The 19,896-nt window shown below is 33.6% G+C and overlaps 5 protein-coding genes across 10 annotated transcripts; 2 read left to right on the forward strand and 3 right to left on the reverse strand.

Annotated features, from left to right (window-relative positions):
* Positions 1-103: 103 nt before the first annotated feature.
* Ykt6 (YKT6 v-SNARE homolog) lies at positions 104-2,596 on the reverse strand. The gene is made up of 4 exons (XM_033476747.2): positions 2,392-2,596; positions 1,919-2,213; positions 1,409-1,680; positions 104-1,324 (listed from the first exon to the last, which is right to left on the reverse strand). Exons 2-4 carry the CDS (start codon positions 2,106-2,108, stop codon positions 1,184-1,186), a joined length of 603 nt encoding a protein of 200 aa, XP_033332638.2. The 5' UTR covers positions 2,109-2,213; positions 2,392-2,596; the 3' UTR covers positions 104-1,183.
* A 788-nt stretch (positions 2,597-3,384) lies between these two features.
* On the forward strand, positions 3,385-9,706 carry Mer (ezrin/radixin/moesin family protein merlin). 2 transcript variants are annotated; one of them, XM_076521463.1, is made up of 10 exons: positions 3,386-3,687; positions 3,835-3,941; positions 4,023-4,152; positions 4,230-4,435; positions 4,697-4,924; positions 5,000-5,209; positions 5,312-5,418; positions 6,006-6,135; positions 6,221-6,556; positions 6,923-9,706. In XM_076521463.1, the coding sequence occupies exons 2-10, from the start codon at positions 3,843-3,845 to the stop codon at positions 7,298-7,300; spliced, it is 1,824 nt and encodes a 607-aa protein (XP_076377578.1). In that variant the 5' UTR covers positions 3,386-3,687; positions 3,835-3,842; the 3' UTR covers positions 7,301-9,706. The 2 variants fall into 2 exon arrangements, with proteins under 2 accessions (XP_076377577.1, XP_076377578.1); XM_076521462.1 differs by having other exon boundaries at positions 3,385-3,687; positions 5,000-5,418.
* Positions 9,707-9,749: 43 nt separating this feature from the next.
* Pex12 (peroxisomal biogenesis factor 12) lies at positions 9,750-11,692 on the reverse strand. 3 transcript variants are annotated; one of them, XM_033476733.2, is made up of 8 exons: positions 11,543-11,691; positions 11,370-11,430; positions 11,076-11,261; positions 10,886-10,994; positions 10,612-10,808; positions 10,169-10,537; positions 10,006-10,091; positions 9,750-9,925 (listed from the first exon to the last, which is right to left on the reverse strand). In XM_033476733.2, the coding sequence occupies exons 3-8, from the start codon at positions 11,193-11,195 to the stop codon at positions 9,814-9,816; spliced, it is 993 nt and encodes a 330-aa protein (XP_033332624.2). In that variant the 5' UTR covers positions 11,196-11,261; positions 11,370-11,430; positions 11,543-11,691; the 3' UTR covers positions 9,750-9,813. The 3 variants fall into 3 exon arrangements, with proteins under 3 accessions (XP_033332624.2, XP_033332625.2, XP_033332626.1); XM_033476734.2 differs by having other exon boundaries at positions 11,076-11,273; XM_033476735.2 differs by having other exon boundaries at positions 10,006-10,084; positions 11,076-11,430; positions 11,543-11,692.
* A 107-nt stretch (positions 11,693-11,799) lies between these two features.
* LOC117224064 (ATP-dependent RNA helicase DHX8) lies at positions 11,800-17,071 on the reverse strand. 3 transcript variants are annotated; one of them, XM_076521460.1, is made up of 7 exons: positions 16,905-17,071; positions 16,000-16,606; positions 15,833-15,918; positions 14,986-15,759; positions 12,462-14,722; positions 12,212-12,392; positions 11,800-12,142 (listed from the first exon to the last, which is right to left on the reverse strand). In XM_076521460.1, the coding sequence occupies exons 2-7, from the start codon at positions 16,091-16,093 to the stop codon at positions 11,921-11,923; spliced, it is 3,618 nt and encodes a 1,205-aa protein (XP_076377575.1). In that variant the 5' UTR covers positions 16,094-16,606; positions 16,905-17,071; the 3' UTR covers positions 11,800-11,920. The 3 variants fall into 3 exon arrangements, with proteins under 3 accessions (XP_076377575.1, XP_076377574.1, XP_076377573.1); XM_076521459.1 differs by having other exon boundaries at positions 16,000-16,665; XM_076521458.1 differs by having other exon boundaries at positions 16,000-16,416; positions 16,485-17,071.
* Positions 17,072-17,242: 171 nt separating this feature from the next.
* On the forward strand, positions 17,243-19,714 carry Ada3 (transcriptional adaptor 3). Its single transcript, XM_033476731.2, has one exon. It carries the CDS (start codon positions 17,829-17,831, stop codon positions 19,215-19,217), a length of 1,389 nt encoding a protein of 462 aa, XP_033332622.1. The 5' UTR covers positions 17,243-17,828; the 3' UTR covers positions 19,218-19,714.
* Positions 19,715-19,896: the final 182 nt, after the last annotated feature.

A 19,896-nucleotide genomic window follows, 5' to 3' on the forward strand; every position in this document is an offset into this window, starting at 1 on the left:
TCATAAAATAATGAATCAAATTTTTGTAATTTATATCTAGAAGAACATATATTTTCTCTACTATAAGCAATTATCGAAGTAAATTGATTTATAAAACATGGTATTTATTTAATAGTGTTATTATTAATCCATTATTACGTCACAAAAAATACGCCTTAAAAATGTACATTGTTTAAGAAATTATATTCGTTCATATACATAGAGGTCATAGGTAATTTAAATATATAAATATAACATTATATGCCAAGATACGGATTTTTGGAAACTAGAATGCTAAATATCCACAAAGATTGAAATTGTTATTTGCAGGTTTCTTCCTCGTAACAGTACAATTTGCATAACATGTACGTATATAAATGCTTCGGTATATATGTATATGTAGTAATTACCAATATTAATTTACACACGTACAAGACATTTTCATTCATCATTAGTCTACAGGTTTACAAAACATATATCTGCAACAATATAATCAACCTTTTCTATTGATATTGCAACAATAAAATGTTTTTGTAGAAATAGTAAATTCTAATCATATTGTGATGTTAAAGAAATATTTTTGCCAGATCAAGTGCTTGGGTTAAGTTGTCATAAAAAGATATGCTATGAGCCAATTAAGGAGCAAATAGATCTGTAATATAAAAAGTCCTACTCATTATAGTTATAATATGATACAAATTAAAATGTTGCACAAACACATTTCATTTTAGTGTACAAATAAATCTGAACATTGTTCCTACAATATCTACTTGTTCTTTTCAGTCAAGTGTTTTCAATTAAATCTACTTGTACCACATTTTTTGGAAGTTCGATATCAATTTAACTAAATAGAATTGAAATGTATAAATCTACTACTTCATTGTTTTCTTTTTGATCATACATTCTTGCAGAAATACGTTACAAATCAAGACAGGTTTTATATATAATAATTTTCATTTCTTTAAAATCGGCTGAGTGAAACCGGCAGTGGTTTAACATTTAAGTGTCATCATACATTCTACATATAAACAATCTGTACATTTGATAATCAGCTTTGCACATGACAGAACCAGAACATCTTCCAATTATTTCTTTGAATGAAACACATATAATATTAAATATTTGCATTATGCACTGTCATTAGAAAATGATAAATATTTGTTGCTGAAGTACAACCAGCATAATCTGTTGTTAATAGAAGCTTTCAAGGAGCTAAACTGCAACAGGAATTAGTTTTCCTTGCAGTTTTATAGAATGCTTTTGACTGTGCACTAAGTCCCTCAGACTTTGAAACTAAATCATCCAGCTTCTCTCCTCTTTGAAGGACAGCCTCTAACGTATTGTGCTACAAATTATATAAGAAGTATAATTTTGTAAAAAGAAATACCAATTTTTTAGATAATCACTTTTTTAAGTGTTATATACCCACCAAAATAATTTTTGTGTCATCCAAGTCATTTTGCATTTTAGTAAAAGCATCTGCTTCATTAGGATTTTGGTATTTTGCTAGGTATAAATTAAGCTGTGAGAAATCAGTCATTGCTTCACTTAAAGATTCCCATGTTGAGATTGGATATTTCATAGTAAATTCATCCATAACTTTTGTAATCAATGTGTGAGCTACTCTCCTGGGATACTCATGATCCGATATAAGTACTGCAGCTAAATTATCCCCTCTTACATATACATGACACATGTAATCTGTTAAAAAGTTTATTTCATGTTTTACTGTATTAATATATTATATTATATTTGTAACTTTTATATTGAATGTGACACTTTCAAAGCAATACTTTTCAATAATATAATTATATATGTGTGGACTATATAACTTTGGCCAACCGAAACAAAACTGCAGAAAGCAAAATGTAAAAAAATGTGCAACATAAAGTGTTAATAATAAAGAACTATCACATACAAACAAATATTGAACTTTTACCTCCTTCTTTCACACTTTGCCTGAAGCTGATCTGAGTCCTCTCAACAATGGTTTTACTTACAAAACACATAAATTCTTTGACACTTCCTCTTTGAAAAAATGAGAATGACTCAACATCATAGGCAGCCTTTAAGGCTATAGCTGATGTAGGCTTTTTATACAAAATAGATAATGCGTACAACTTTACCATTTTTTGGCTATAAAATAAGCATATTATTTTTAATGGTCTGTGCACTTGTTAACTGGTATAGAGAATCAGTTGATAAGATATCTTAATATCCGGGTACAGAAGACACTAGTAACAGAAAAGACATAGTTTAAAATACTCAGTTGTCACACAGAGTATTGTTTTATCAAATTTTCAATATTGACAATGATTTATTTGCAAAGATAAATCATATTTTACTAAATAGGTCATAACAAAGTAGAAAAGGATATATTTTTTAAAGCGTCAAATATCTTGTCAAACTTACCTTCGTATAATGTGAAGTTTTTTCTTGCTTGAATTTGTAAATATGGGACACTCGTATTGAGTATATTTATAAATCGAAGATTTTTTTATTTCCAATAATTACTCGATAACTATTCCTAGTTTCATTCGCAGTTACATCTAAATTACTTCAATTTTAACAAACAAGGAGGCTGCCATCATGCTACCAGCGGTTCTCAATTCAATTGTAATAAATACAGTAATACCTTAACTCCTGCAAACCTTTCTGATCGTGGCTCGCTCCGTTAGTGAGAATAGGAGCAAAAATTTCTTTACTCTGATAGGCTAACGATTCAATGCTAAGACAGGATTTACTGCGGATTGGATGTGCAGTAAAATGGTGGGGATGTAAGCGTTTGCTTAGGAAGGAAGAAAATCTTGCAGAAGTTGAGATATCACTCTATGTATGTATGCATGTAGTACAATTTTAAGATTAATGACGTATGTACACAAATCATTACATTACACGATTAACTTTATGATATAAAGAACGTAGAATGGAAAGTTTCATTATTAAAGTTAAGTGTTACCATCAATAAAACCACGTACTGGATGTTAAATCATGTATTTAATTATAAAAGAAACATACACAGAACATGACACAAAAATGACAAAAAACATTTAATACAACAAACAAAGTAAATAACAATAGAAAATAATTATTATAATAATTTTAATTTTGAAGACGTCTGTCAATTATATTGTTCGTTCATAATTTGTATATATTCAAATTATGATCATATGTGATCATATTTTAATAAATCTTCTAAAGATCATATTTAATAAATTAAATAAAAAAAATCATATGTGAAGATATTTTAATAAACGTTTTATTCATATTTAAGTCGTGTACAAATAATTATTTAAAAATTTATTATTAGTGAACAAATTTTCTACATTGAAGATTGTGAATAATTTTTCTGACCGATATTGCAGATTTTAAACTCATGATAAATAAAGATGGTCGAGTGTCTATAGTGACAATACAGTCACTGCTGAAAGCGAAGTTACTCGAATTGGCTGAAATTAGTGGAAATAAACTATTGTTTCGAAACAAGAAACTGAAGACGGTGTCTGTTGGTAGAAACAGTTCTGTGTCATTTCCCTCTTCGTTTTCTTTTTTGCTTTAGAAATAAAGTCTTGAAAAGGAACGACACGATGTGATGATTCAATGAAGAAACCCTCAGCCAAAATTGTGATGGTCTGTTGCAAGGATCGAGTCGACAAAATTCTAATTACGCGTTTCAATGTATTTGGTCAATATGCTGCGAATGCGTAGGTAAGGTTATCTATCATTCGAACCTTCCGAGAAATTTATAAACAATTTACCGCTTGGCTGAGTCTTACAATACCCTTAGCAGCTTCACTTTTTTTCTTCCATTTTTTTTTTGCGATACTGATTGCCTTTATTTTTCGTGATGTTGAGTGAACATAATGAGGAGTAAAATGCCACCGTTTCGAAGGAAAAAGTCTGGAAAATCTTTCCCCGTTAAAGTCTGTACCTTAGATGCTGAGCTGGAATTCAATTTAGAGGTTAGTTGATTCTATCCCTTCTCGGGTTACACTACTTCTGTATATTATGTAAAGATTTGCTATGGTACATTCATTCTGTAGTGGAGATCAACAGGAAGAGATCTCTTCGATTTAGTCTGCCGTACAATAGGATTGAGGGAAACATGGTACTTTGGGCTTCAATACGAAGATGCTAAAGGATTCATATCTTGGTTGAAACTAGACAAAAAAGGTAAATTGTTAAACTTATTGGTTTACTCTGTTTATGACATTCAACATTGACAGCAACTAATTTTAAATATATTATAGTTCAAGATCAATGCATCTCTCAACAACCCACAATACCATTTATGTTCTTGGCAAAATTTTATCCAGAAGATGTTGCAGAAGAACTAGTTCAAGAAGTGACCCAACATTTATTTTTTCTTCAAGTAAAACAAGCCATTCTTTCTATGGATATTTATTGTCCACCTGAAGCATCTGTTTTGTTAGCTTCTTATGCAGTGCAAGCAAAGGTAATTGAAGTGCATTATTCACATAATATATTTGAAAAATTTGGATTCGAGAATATATTACCTTATTTGTGCATTAGTTTATTTGCACCAAAAAATAACTTTTCTCTAGATTATATCATTGTTTAACTATTAAGTTTAATAATTTCTTATTTGATATTTGATTAAAGTTTTATATAGATCTTCCAAATACTTTTTAATGAAAGTCTAGTTCATGTTTTTATGTAATTATTAAATTTGTATGGTTGTTATGTATTTTTTTAGTATGGTGACTACGATGAAGTTTCTTATCGCCCTGGTATGCTTGCCAGTGAAGACTTATTGCCACAGAGGGTTATAGATCAGTATCAGATGACTCCAGAAATGTGGGAAGACAGAATAAAAATATGGTATGCAGACCATCGAGGGATGTCAAGAGATGAAGCTGAAATGGAGTATCTTAAGATTGCTCAAGATCTCGACATGTATGGTGTTAATTATTTTCCTATTAGTGTAAGTATCTTCAGCAAGTGAAATTAAATTGTTTAAACAAGAATATTCCATCTAATAACATAATTAAAATTCTAGAACAAGAAAGAGACTGATCTTTGGCTGGGAGTCACAGCCCTGGGATTAAATATCTATGAAAAGGAGAACAAGTTGGCCCCAAAAACTACATTCACGTGGTCGGAGATAAGACATATTAGCTTTGATGATAAGAAGTTCGTAATTAAGCCGGTGGAGAAGACGTCACCGAACTTCGTGTTCTTCTCGCAGAAAGTTCGCATGAATAAACTGGTAAAAAAACAGTCAGTTGTTGGCAGCTGGGTGAAGGGTTTGATAGCTTTAGGGTTGGACGAACATAGCAATGACAAAGCTGCTCACATATTATTTGTTAAGATCCTGGACCTGTGTATCGGCAATCACGATCTATTTATGAGGAGACGCAAGCCAGACTCGATGGAGGTGCAGCAGATGAAGGCGCAGGCCAAAGAAGAAAAGTCAAGGTAAGTTTCCAAATATTCATCTATCATAATACAGTGTTATTTTATTATGTTATCACATTGATTCCTTTAATATAAAATGTTATTATACCCATTAAATATATTTATAGCTTAAACTAAATGGTTTTGTTAGCTTTCTGACTAATCTGCATGTTACACAGTAAGCCATAATGTTTTATTAGCTAATATCTGCAAAAGTAATGAAGTATTTATGTAAAATGTTTAAGAAAGAAAATATGGGAAAATAATCGTGTTTATACAAAGTTTTTTATGTGTCCAATCTGGAAACGGTATCTGTTATCCATTGTAATATATTGTTTCTTTGTTTTTATATATATATATATATATATATATATATACTTCATTTATAACAACTGTATTTTCTTTTCTTTTCTTTTCTTCTTATTTAACATTTTGTAGGATCTGAAATCTAAGAATAATTAAATAAATATACATATATTCAGGTTAGTGCCTACTTATTTATATAAATTATAAGATGACTTTTAAACAAAAAAATTTTTGTACACGTACTTGCGTGGTAGATAATATTTGGTACTATCAACTCTCTATAATAATGTTTATTTTGATAGGAGGCAAATTGAAAGAAATAAGCTGGCTCGAGAGAAACAACTTAGAGAAGCAGCGGAAAGGGAAAAAGCAGCTATGGAACAACGACTATTACAATATCAAGAAGAAATTCGGCTAGCAAACGAAGCACTTGTAAGATAACTATAATGCCCATATTATATCAATTACATGTAAAATCAATTAATATAAAAAGTAATTTAAACGGAATCTACTATAGAGAAGATCCGAGGAGACTGCAGACTTGTTGGCTGAGAAAAGTCGTGTTGCTGAAGAAGAAGCAATGTTGCTAAGTCAGAAAGCTTCAGAAGCAGAACAAGAGATCACGCGTATACGATTGAACAACATGAAGACAGAAGAGGAGAAAGTTCATCTAGAGAGGAAGACTAGAGAAGCTGAATTACTAACTGAAAGATTAGTACAAGAATCGGAGAGAAGAGCCGCGGAAGCTGAGAAACTAAAGGATGAATTGTTACGTGCACGAATCGCAGAAAAAGAAGCGAAAGAAAAGTTACTGGAATTCCTTAGTAGGAATGCTTACACCGCCACTATAGCAGTGAGTAGACAAGTTTAAGACTCCATTAAAGCATTATACATTATGTATAATTGGATAAGCATAAGCAATCAGCCTCGGTAAAACTTCAGAACCATTGAAGACAGAAAAAATGGTTTATCAAGAGTAACATTGTGTTACTTAACCATTATTTGTGAAAATTTCAGTTCTAGTTATTAGTAACATTGTGAAAAATTATAAAACCAATTTAAGTACTAATTTTATATTAAAAGGCATTGCTTCGTAAATGTATACGTATTACAAATGACGTTGAAGCTAATTACTCATACTCATTCTACTACATTTTTTATAATTTATAAACCCTCCTTTATGTATACTATGTATTTATGTATACTTTGTGTTTTATAGTCTGTGCCAAATCTATTTTCATCGACGCAAGTACTTCCGTCAGATTTGCAAGCAGATCTTCAAACATTACAACTGGATACAGAACCGTTGCCAGCTGATTTGACATCATACGACCTAATCGCCGACGGTGACGTCGACCAATTATCCTTAGAAATTGAGAAAGAGAGAGTAGACTATTGGGAGAAGAGTAAACACTTGCAAGAACAGTTAAGAGAATTACGCACAGAGATTGAGGTGATGAAAGTCGGGGAGAAACAGTGCGAATTAGATCAATTGCACGAGGAACAGGTGCGACTCGGTGAAAACAAATATAGTACGTTGAAAAAAGTGAAGTCTGGATCAACTAAAGCTAGAGTCGCATTTTTTGAAGAATTGTAGTTTATCTGTATTTTAAAACGAATTGACGCTTGTGTGGACGCAACAAGAAATGAAGTAACATACGATCGAGTATGGAAGCTATGAGACGTAGAAATCATGTAAACACGTGCGTATGTATACGTTGTAGAATACTGGAACGTACGTTTCACCTATACATAATTATCTGTATATTTTGCTTCATCGTATGCATGGTAACAGCTCGATTTACTTACTAATTTTAAACGAAGTTATTATTAGGCCATACTTAAGTTTTTTTATTGAATGGTAATCTCAGCAAAACGATCCCTTTCATTCAAGCTTGCAGTTTCACTGTACCATGTGCATTTGCATATTAACTGCAGAGCTAACTTTGAATTTCAAACAACTTTCTAGAGTACATGGTAGATTTTTACAAACGAAAAAGTACATATGCAGAAATCAAAATCATAACTAGACTCTCTAGGTATTACGAATATATAGACCTAAGTAATTCTTGAAAGCGTCAATATCCATTTTTTTTTCATACAGATCTGTTAAAAACTGTGCAAACCGTGTAGATAAAGTTAAGTCAATAGAGTAAAGCGAAAACACACACGTGCGTAATAGAGAATTTTATTTTTCTGAAACGTAAATATTATTGGTGAAACTCTAATGTTTGATATCGCATGTATTTCTTAATGCTTCTATATTTTTATATAATTTCTTGGTTACACTGGATTAGCAATATTATAAAGCATGCATAGATACTGTTGCTGTCGAAAAGTGTTAATACTCTTAGACATGAAATTATTAAATACATCTCCATGTGTCTTTTGCAATGCATGATTGTAAGAGGGTCCATGGAAAAACGTATTGAAGCAGCAGTCTAGTCAAACAACTTATGAAAATGAACTCTGGCTGTTAACCAGAATCTCGACTAGAAATGGCAATAAATATTTCGATTTGATTTTTTGTCGCTACACAAGTTTTATTGATTTTTAATAGAATTCGTTCGTTTTTGTATTTATATAGATTCTATAAAATGAATATATTGCATCAAAAAATGTTAAAATTGACAAAGAATTTTTTGTTTCTTCTTTTGTAGTATGGTATACTGACCGGTGATAAAATCAAGTTTGAAAATGGTAAAGGCAATACATGCTTGTACATCAGTTATTTTTACAAAAATATATTTTTAAAAAGACTGTCAGCGTTTATGTAGCTTTTACATAAAAATTAAATAGGTTCTGCCCAAATTTGTATTGTTAACGTCTGTAGGAAAGAATTTAAAACTTAAAATTTCGATCAAAATACATAAACATGCATATGTATTGACATTTTGTTAAGAAATCTGTGTATAAATGTAAAGCGAAATATTGTTAACGATTTCTCCGCCATGAAACAACATGCTACGGTATAATTAGTTTGATTAGACTAGAACAATAGAACTTTTGTGAATTAATTGAAAAAGAATGTTCCTATCAATATGGTAGAGAACTTAGTGTTCAAGTATTTTACTATAAGAGTTTCCATATATTTTTATAAAAGCAATATAATGAATTCGTGAATTTTAAACATTCGATGCGAGAATAAGTAAGTAAATAATAATTTTTTGTAGAAATAGAATCTACGTTCCTAGATATTTTTATAATTACAATTCAATGAAAAATTATTACAACAAAAAATATTTTTCATAAAGCAAATACATACAATACTTAAACAAAAAGGATTTTAACTTTTATGCAATATTAAACATTGCGAATATTTTGTATCCTGCATTCCTAAAATATCATTTTATCCTTTTCCTTTTGTAGCAATTTATTCATTCTTATTACATCAATTTAATTAAATAATTCAGTTAATTAGAAAAGCAATACTTTGTAATAACGTAACTTATGTGTGAGAATCTTTGATTGTCCATACTTTGGAATGTTTGTTGTTTAAATCAATATAAAAGTGCCTTTTATACAAAACAATGCATGTACTTATGTAATTGTTACCCGAACACTAATTATTTAATCATATGACGATAATGTAAACAAATTGTTAGACTTTTTTCAACGTAGCTCTTTTAATGTTACAAACCATCTGCTTCCTAGATTCTAGAGAACGTTGAATTTTTAGTATTCAGTACTGGGTATAATTAGGTTGCGTAAGAATCTTGACCAAAAATGTGGTGCGAATGTTCAATTGGATTCGATAGCTGGAATTTCTGGCGCCGTTGTCTGTGATTCACGTACGCGAGTGTATTGGATGCTAATCGAAAAGTGCTTCGGCCATAATCAGTATTTTCTGTGAGATAGTTGAATGTACCTGTAAATGTAATTCACAACTGCTTTAAGTTAATTAGTGTACTTTATAATCGATGCCATGTTTTCTTCCTTAGAATCCAGGTTAATATTAAACTTTACATTATAATACGCAATAAATATAACAATATTTTCATGATGTTGATAAATTTTACTCTCCTCCATAAATTAATTGAGAAATGTTTTAAGAATGAGCAAATTTTTTTTATTTTTATTTACACTGTACATAAAATATATATACATTACTTAATCTAAGTACAAACGTATTAAATCGTCCTCCTGGGCAGGATAATTTGTTACTGGACACTTTTTAGTTTCACGTATTACAGGAAGAATACATTGATAGCAGAATACATATCTGTAAAATCAAATAATTATAGAATATAATTTTTTACTTATATTTATACTTATATATTCAACATTACTTTTTATACATACCCAGAAACAGAAAGTACCATGGGTACCTTTAGTGCTTTACAACAAATGGGACATTTCCCTTTATATTGTTTAGCCATTTCTGGAATCTAATAGCAATCAGTATTACTATCAATTTATGAAGATTTCTATAGATTTGTAATAAAATGTTCATAATAATTCTCACCTTTGGCGATGGTGGGAGAGGTAAGGTCATAATACTTTTCTCATAATGTTCTTGAGTCCACCATGATACAAATTGAAGGAAAAATGCCCCAAATTCTAAAGATGTAGTTACTGTTCGTTGAAGTATATCTATACTATCATTGATACCAAAGGAATTGTGCTTTATTTTCCTTAATAAATCAGAAATACTAAGTACTGGTACTGGTTCAGCATATGTTAATGTAATAGATAAAAGTCTCAGAAGTGGTGATTGATAAACTGATTTCCCAGCAACATAAAGTATATAATTGTACAATACCATGAATTCATATGTCATAAAACTCATTGTGTATCCCTTAATAACGCAATTACGATATAGTTTCTGCCATTTCTGTAACAAGACATTAATTATAATCTTGGAAAGTATTTATTATAGTGGCTGTTACCATAAATGTCAGTATTTACAGATTGTGGAGCACAACCATCTATTTCTTCAAGTTGATATCTCTGACTTATTTGTTGAAGCTTCTGTTTCAAGTATGGGAATACAACTATCAATATTAAAGATAGTCTCTCTTGTTTGTTCGATAATTTGCGTTTAATTATGGAATCTACTATTGCTATGCGTTTTAAGCCATAAAATGCTTCAGAAAAGGAAGCAGCTGAAAATTCATACTTATATAATAATAAGTATTACTGATTAAGTTATTTAAAGATATAAGAGAGATTGATTACTTACAATATTTTTTGAAATAATATCTTTGAAGAGTTATATTAAAAATTAAGTAGGCTTCATCTGCCCATTTGAGCAGATGCCCATATCGTTCAGGATTAAATGATAGAATAAACTGAAAAAAATTGTATTCAGAATCATTAATCTAATTATGAAATAGTAAAGTGATCAATTAGCTACAGTGAACATAACCTACCGACAAAAGTTTTTGGAAAGCCGGTTGAACAGTTGATGCAAATGATTCTTGAGCTATAATTTCGAATATAGAAGGTCTTATAAAATTGGTTCCAGTTAAATGCGCCCCTTTTTCAGCCATAATTTATAATCTGTTTCTTAACACAACTGCACACCTTTGCATAATTTATATAATTGACCTATGACCCTATCGTAATTTCTTTCATAAATGAGAAATGTATTACTACTATAAGCAAGATTTATGAAAAATTTGCTTTATTAATACTTTATATCAAATAAGATTAATCATACGTACATCATATCCGTCCATTTTTATCCTTTACCATAAATTGAAATTTTAAATGTCACGATGATGCCTAAAATTGAAGGTTTGGTTATATAAATTGTAAATGCATCATAAGAATTCAATAACTCTGATAACATGTGAATGCTTATTAAAATTAGATCAATCTAAAAACTGTTACATACAATTAACAGGTTGCAAATACAATTGATTATTTCAAGCATCCCTTATAAAGTAAGTTATGTTATGAGAAAAATTTCATTGCTATTATCTAAGTGAAAATTAACACGGAATGTAATTTCAATTTTAAAATATTCCCGTGAAACGTATTGTGCATCATTACACACACACGCGCGCGCACATGTATATATATATATACACATACACACCGATGTCTTATTCGGTTTGTTTAAGCAAACGGTAGGAAGAAGGCCAGATGAAGTTCTTACAAAATTACTATATTTGCGATTTTACGTTCTTCTCACAAGTTATTTACATTCGTTCGTATTACATGTGATACGAAACTCTGTACAAAATTATTTACAGATTGTATAATAAATATATTAATTACGTCTTCTACGGACTCTAGATATTCGCCAAGCGTTAGGTTCCTCGTATTTATTGTAAAGCGGCTCCAGTCGTTGATTCTTCTTGAATTTACTCAGTTTGGTCGGGTCGCTGAACTTGAAGAAAGCTGGAGCAAACTCCACTAACCATTTTGGATCTATGGTGGTCACTTCTCTCATGTACTCTTTGGTGGTTTGTACCAACTCGTGATAAATGACCTGTGACGAAACAAATTATTAATTTCTCATTGCAAAATGATTAGAGAATTTTATTTTCGATTCGCCTACCCATTCTGGTTGCCTATTGAACAAAGCACTGCTCGGATGAATGTAAACAACTTGGCTGTCCACCAGCGTTCTGTACCCTTCTTGAGGATCCTTTTTCGCAGCGTTCCTGAAGAAACCTGAGCACACAGCTTTCTGAATCCTCACGGTATTCTTCCCAGCAGACACAACGTCCAACTTATGCCTATTAAATAACACATAATAAATTAGTATTATTCCACAAAATTATTAAAATGAAAATATAATTGCTCACCTGTCCATGATACCCAAGAGCTGTTTGCGTACATCTTGTGCACGTTTCAAAGTCCTAATTTGTACAAAATTCTCATAGCACCAAGCATTGCTAAATTTATTATTCCTCCAAGAATTATAAACCGCTAGTAGAGTTAAATGATCGCCTTCAGGCTGATTAAACTTTGCTTTCTTTTGATCTGCTAATGCTTGTTTATCCTTTGGCCTGTAGAACACATTTTGTACAGACAGCATGCTGACAATTGTTAATATCTCGTCAGAACATTGTAGGTGTACGCTCATGATCAACATCTTTGATAAGTTGGGCTCCAACGGGAACTCCGCCATTCTTCTACCCAATCTCGTCAAGAGACCTTCGTTATCTAAAGCACTTAGACTGTGCAAGGACTCCAAGGCCATGATAAGCGATTCTACAGGCGGCGCATCCATGAAATCAAAGTGCAATAGGTCATTGATGCCCATGGTCTTTAGTTGCAATACAGTGGTAGCTAAATTGGTGCGCTGGATCTCCGGAACTGGAGTGGGCAGCATTTCATCTCTATAAGCTCTTTCAGTATAGAGCCTATAACATTTCCCTGGACCAGTTCTACCAGCCCTTCCAGCTCTCTGCTTGGCAGCAGCTTGGCTGATCGGCGTCACTATCAGACTGTCCATTCCTGTCTTTGAATTGTATACCTTTTGTTTGACGAAGCCAGGATCCACTACATAATAAATACCATCTATAGTCAAGCTGGTCTCAGCTATGTTCGTCGCTATCACCACCTTCCTAGAACCTGGCGGAGCTGGCTCGAATATTCTGGTTTGCATCTCAGAAGGCAACGCAGAATACACTGGCAAAATAATTAGTTCTGGGACATCAGGGCCCAGAGACTTCATCCGTTCGTACAAAATTTCGCAAGCTGTATCGATCTCCTCCTGACCAGTTAGAAAAAGTAATATGTCGCCTGGTGGCTCTCTCAAGTGAATCTGCATCACTGTAATCAGCGCAGCATCCAGGTAGTCAGTCTCCGGTTCCTTCGTGTACATCACCTCTACCTCAAACGTTCTGCCAGGAATAGTGAAGATTGGAGCTTCGAAAAAGTATTGTGAGAATTTCACAGCGTCCAGAGTGGCACTCGTGACGATGAGCTTGAGGTCTGGCCTTCTTCCTACTGCCTGCTTAAGCAAACCGAATAAGACATCGGTGTGAATCGTGCGTTCATGCGCCTCGTCCAACATTATAACGGAGTAAGTTTTCAGATCAAGGTCCATAAGGCATTCACGCAGCAGCATACCATCAGTCATGTACTTTATGTTGGTCTCCGGGCCGGTACAGTCTTCGAAACGAATTGTGTAGCCTACTTCTTGTCCCAAACGGCAACCAAATTCCTCAGCCACTCTTTTGGCGACTGACATAGCAGCCACTCTTCTGGGTTGAGTGCATCCGATCTTCCCACGAGCAGTGAACCCAGCCTCGGCCAAGTACTGTGTGATTTGGGTGGTCTTTCCTGAGCCTGTTTCGCCAATTACTATCAAAATTTGATTATCAGTGACTGCCTTTACTAGATCGTCTCTGAGCTTGTATATCGGCAGGCTCTGGCGCTGCTCTAACAAAGTTAGATTCGTTTTCTTTCCAAAAGACGACTTCTTGCCGCCTATCACGTGCTTCTTCCATTCAGGAAGGTCCTGGGTCTGCAAACCAATTCCTCGCATATTCGCTACCAGAGTCCTGCTCTCAGCTTCTGGCAAAGGGTCAATCCAGTTCTTATTGAGGCCTGTCGGCACAGAGTCCATTTCTTGCTCTCTCTGCAGCATTTTCTGTTCCCTCCTCTCTTTCGCCAGAGCACTTTGCATCATTGCAGCTTGCGCCAAAGAACCATCAGGATTTTTAACAATGCGAACAGGACTTAGATCTCCAAGAGCCCGGCCGTGGCCATGCAGAAATGGCGGTTCCTCTTCCACTAGCTCGATTTCCACGTCCTCTTCCTCATCGTCCTCGCGTGGAAGAATTCCAGTTTCCATATCGAATTCTGGCAACTCATTCCTGTCGACGCAAGACGCAGCAAGCATCTGTTTTATCTCCCACTTCTCAGGAGATGACAGCCTCTGCACACGCTTCCTGGAACAAGTCTCGTCCTCGTCCCAGTTGCCCAGTTGCAGCAACGAAGTTGGTCTATCGGGATTGCGCAAATGCTTCTCGTCTTCCTCAGTCTTAGCGACAGCCACCACTGGGTTCATATCTCTACCGGTTTCTTGATCGACGTCCTTCATGCTTAAAGAAACCTGAAACCATCACATTTTAGTCAAAGAAATTTAACAAAAAGAATATAAGAATAGAATTAATATAAAACTGGTCTCTTGAAACGTCTACTTCGGGACGTCTTTAAAACGTTTTAAAGACGTAAACTTCAAACGTGGAAACAACGTTCAAGACGTAAATCTCAGACGTCGAAACAACGTTTCGGAACGTTTTTAAAACGTCTTAAGGACGTCTAGTTAAGGTTGCAAGACATTCGAACCTAAAATGGACGTAAAATGGCTGGTACCTTTTGTCCACCAATATTGAGAACCTTCACCAGGACTTTCTGGCTCCTAGAAACTACGTCACTGGCACTGGCAACTCTTCCTTCTCTTCGTAGTTGGGAAATATGAACAAGCCCCTCCCACCTGCGTTTCAAGCCTTCCAGTTGCACAAAGCAGCCAAAAGGGACAATATTGGCGACCTTTCCAGAGTAAATCTTCCCAACTTCTGGGTCCATAGACATTTCCTCAACGGATCTCGATCGGGATCTATCTGATCCATTTCTAAATGAAGAATGTCTACCAGAATGTCGGTCTTTGTGATCGTGGGATTTTCTGTCTCGTGATCTCGATCTTCTACGATCTTTCGACCTTCGCCTCTTTCTATCCCTAGATCTCGAACGACCACGTGATCTAGAATGGGACCGTGATCTATGCCTTTTCTCTTTGCGATTGGACGAACGCGATCTGTGTCTTTTTCTGTCTCTAGATCTACTCCTTCTGGAGTGTTTGATCTTTTTGTCAGTCTCTAATGGCTCACTCTCCTTTTTATTTTCATTGCTAGGCTTCTTGTGAGACGGTGCCAATTCTTCCAAGCTTGCCATTGCATTGTTGACTATGTCGTCATCCTTGAGGTCCTTAATATCTGTTACCTTTGGCTCCTCATTTGGCAAAGCTAAGCCAGGGAATTTTTGGGCTAATTCATCTTGTTTGATGGCAGACAATGCAGATTTGTCCGGTGTTGGTTTAGAGGGTTTCATGTGCTGTATTATCCTCAAGAGATTGGCCATGAATGATTCCTAACGAAAGAATGATACATTACAATGTGTAAAATTAAGAAAAGTTGTAAATACAGTTTTATAAATTACTTACTGAGAATTCTGCTCCATTTTCTAGGAGAACCTTTTTAAATTTGTCAAAGGTGCTATTTTTCTCTGCTAAATGAATAATGAACTCAGCTGTAAAATGAACAAAATATCATGAAATCGTAGGACTATTTTAATGATTAATTGTCGGAATAAAATGATTTCATTACTCACCCAAGTCCTTATCATTCAGTCCCAAATGATTCTCCAATTCTGTGCAAATTTTTGAGACAGAAGACAAGTGTTCGAGTTTCGCAACTTCATCCATGTTTAATTACTTACGCGAGATAGAAACGTCTCCGGAATACAAAATTGAAGTATGTAAACAGTTCTAACATGCCACAAGATTGCGGAGACGCCTTCAACTATAATACACGTGACTACAGTAACGCAGCATTACTAACGCTGTTAACCATATCGTATTGAGAATGATTCTATCGATTGTTGTACTGAAATTGGAAGTGAGCAATTCTGCTTCACCATAGTAAGCATTTTTATCTCCACCATTTTACTGCGCATCCAAGTTCGCGCAGTTGCTTTAAAAAGAAAACGGGAGATGTTCGAGCTTGAAAGGCCTCATTCACGCGTTTTCTGAAATTTTAACATTGCAGTGTCTTCGCCAATGAGGGCTTTCAAAAGAAAAAAACCAGGATCTGGACCTTTCATCAATTCTACGATTCGTCTTTATGACCTGTCTTCTCTCCCACGTTGCGAGTCCGCTACCCTTTGTCCCTTTCACTTTTACGACCTGTCCTTGACGCTTGGGAAGCATTTTCTTTACCTGCTCGAAATGTAAATCGTACCGACACTTCTATTAAGTCGTTTATTCTTCAGAAATGTCTACAAAATCCGATCATGTGTAGAGTTTTCGTGCTGGACAAAGAACTTTTTGTAAAAATACAAAAATATCGCGGAGAAACTACACCCGTCGACACTTTTTTAAACTTTGACATTAATTTATAGATATTTGGGACTAAAAACAATTAACAAATTGTATACCACTACATTCGGAAAACTCTCTTCTATGCTTTCAGATGGATTACTAGAACTTTCTAATGTTTTTACTTTTCATGTAATACCTCATTTTCGTTGAAAATTCTGGGTTTTTACACAAACTCGATTTTTTTCGAAAACTGAAGAAGGTAGAGCAATTCATTTTTCGGATATTTGATCAGAGAGTGAAACTCTACAAGAACTTCATAGTAGCTGTAGTGAAAATCAATAGGGCGAAAAGTGCAAGTCGAATTTATCGCATCACGTGTTTTAGATGGAGCACCAGACATATGGATGCGTGAAAAGAGTGAGAACGCAAGCACGATAAAGCGAGACGGCCTACGTTTCTCGTCCGCGCAATACTTATGTATAGAACCCGCTGGTTTCATTCTGTCTCTCTCGATCATTTCCCGTTCTCTTTCTAAAATGGTGGGGATAAAAATATTTACTATGTGAAGCAGAATTGCTCGCTAAGTGAGGTACTACCGTATACATATTTTCCTGTTAACTGTTTTGGTGACTTTACCGTTAGATGACACCATCAGTTCCCATCGCGCTTTCATATGGGTTTTTAGTAGAATAAACAATATTTTGCTGATAAACTTATAAAAATAACACCATATTTTATCCGATTGATTTTAATTGGGTGAAAATTGATCGATCCATTTTGTATATTGTTGACTCAGTTGAAGAAAGCAAACATTGTTGAAATTGATTGTGGATATTTCATAACCTATAATACTGGACGACGTTTTCAGACAACAAATTATGGATAAATAGAAAATAACAACTTAAACCTGAATGACGATTAAATTCGTCGAGGTGACGCTGAAATTCTCGATAGATGTCGAATTGAAAAATCGATGACATAAAAGAAGTAATTGAACTGAGTATGAAAATGGAAAAAAAATGTGGCAATATAACGAAATCATTTAAAAATGAATATTTCTTAGTATAGTAACAACGTGATTATCACCACAACATTTACTTGTTATATTACATTTACCACCATGTCTGGTAAAGGCAAGCAAAGTTCTAAGAAAGCTGTCGTCAAAGTCAGGGAAAGTGGAAAAACTGTTCAATCTTCAACGCTTAATTCTGACACAAGCTCGGAAAACATGGAGACAACTATGTCTCTGTCTGTTTTAAAAATTATTGACAACAGTCGTGTTCTTCCAAGATATACTAGTATTCTACAACGCAATATAGAAGAAGGTGTTGGAATGGAAGACCTTGATACACTACAATTAGAATTAGAAATGCTTCTATCATCTGTTGTTGTACGACATCGTATGATTCAAGAGGAGATAGCGAACTTATCATCGGCAGAAGAACGCAGGGACAGAAGATCCAAGAGTGGTAAAGGTCTTTCCCTTCTGGACAAGAAAGTTAGAGAAGAAAAGTTTAAACCAAAGGAACTTAACACTAAAACTCAATCGCCTTTACCAGCAAAGTTGTTTAAACAAAAAGCTGTAACTAGTTCAAATTCTCAGGTCATTCCAAATGTCCATGAAATGTCTAGAATTGAAGGTTCAAAATCTGAATCGCCAAAGTTACTTCTACCAAAAAATGATACTCCAAACAAATTTTGGGCATCTGTTGACCCATACTGTACAGATATTATGCCCGATGACATAAAGTTATTGGAAGAATTAATTACTACACACAATGATATCAGTGAGTTTAAAAAAATTCCTCCATTAGGTCGACACTATAGTCTAATATGGGCTCATAATGATTTGCTGCAAGAAGAGGATGCAGCAAATCCTAATAGAGACAAAAAGAAAAGTCGTTCCGATGTATCTCTGTTAGTTGGGAAAAATGATAAAAAAGCACACAGTATAGCAGGACCTCTTACACAGAGATTAGTCTCTGCTTTATTAGAAGAAAATGTGTATGTCGCAAATAACAATACAGATAATAAACTTTTCAGGGATAGTGACCCCCCTGTTTTAAGAGACCTTACTATTCAAAACTCCATTAATTTAGAATTAAGAATGCACAAAGAACTCGTTGAACAAGGAATATTAGAGCCAGATGCACAGAAGAAAGGACAAGACGACGACGAAATTTTGATGGAAATTAAAAGATGTCAGCAAGAACTTACTGCACTTTCTAATCATAATGTAATGCAATTGAAAAGACTGCTGAATTTGGCACAAGAAGAGAGTAAACGTCAAGCATTAAAAAGAAAAATTAGTACAGCAGATGGTGAGGTGATAGAGCATTACAAAAAATTAATGTTATCAAAACAAAGGAAAGTGCCATTAACAAAGAAAGAACAAGAAAAGGCATGGGCCTGTTTACGAGAGAGGGAAAACCTTCTAGATCAACTTAACATGTTACCTCATAATAATTTAGGAGAACCACAAATAGGTTTCGGCAAAACTGTAAATTAACTTTTTTTTACAATATCGTACATTATGATGTCTACATACAAAAATTTTCGAATGTTAGTTTTATTTCTAAACTACAATGTTCAAAGTTAATTGAAAACCGCGATGAATATCGTTTTTAAATGAATGAAGACAAAAGACTTTACTTACATTTTTTTAAGTAAATATTATTCTTAACTCACTTACATTTGCAGAACTTCCATCTGTCATCTCGCATAGATGCGAAAATGAAATATAAAAAGCATTTTACACATTACTATATAAAATTATACGGTATTGTATACCTATAAATCTGCAAATATTAAATTTATGCAAAATATAATATGTAAATTCTATAACGTAATTTGCTAAGATAACTATTTCAATTTAATAAATTAATAATTACAAAATTTAATTTTAATTAAAATAATGCCTAGATGCATTTGGCCTATGTTTAATATGTTGTCAACAATTGTTCTTGAATTTACGTTTTATATTTAATAAACTCGCATAGAAAACAATCATATGTGTACTTAATTATTTATATGCTCCCATTGTAACTGTATACTTTAAATAACTCGTACATAAGTCATAATACTGTGTTTTTTAGAAAATATTGTCAAAGTTAACATGGTAAACTAACAAAAATGAAAACAGTATTGTATATTTCCGTTCAATTCTACACAGTGTAATTCATTAAATA

This window comes from Megalopta genalis, chromosome 5 (genome assembly GCF_051020955.1).
Source record: "Megalopta genalis isolate 19385.01 chromosome 5, iyMegGena1_principal, whole genome shotgun sequence".
Classification (NCBI taxonomy): domain Eukaryota; kingdom Metazoa; phylum Arthropoda; class Insecta; order Hymenoptera; family Halictidae; genus Megalopta; species Megalopta genalis.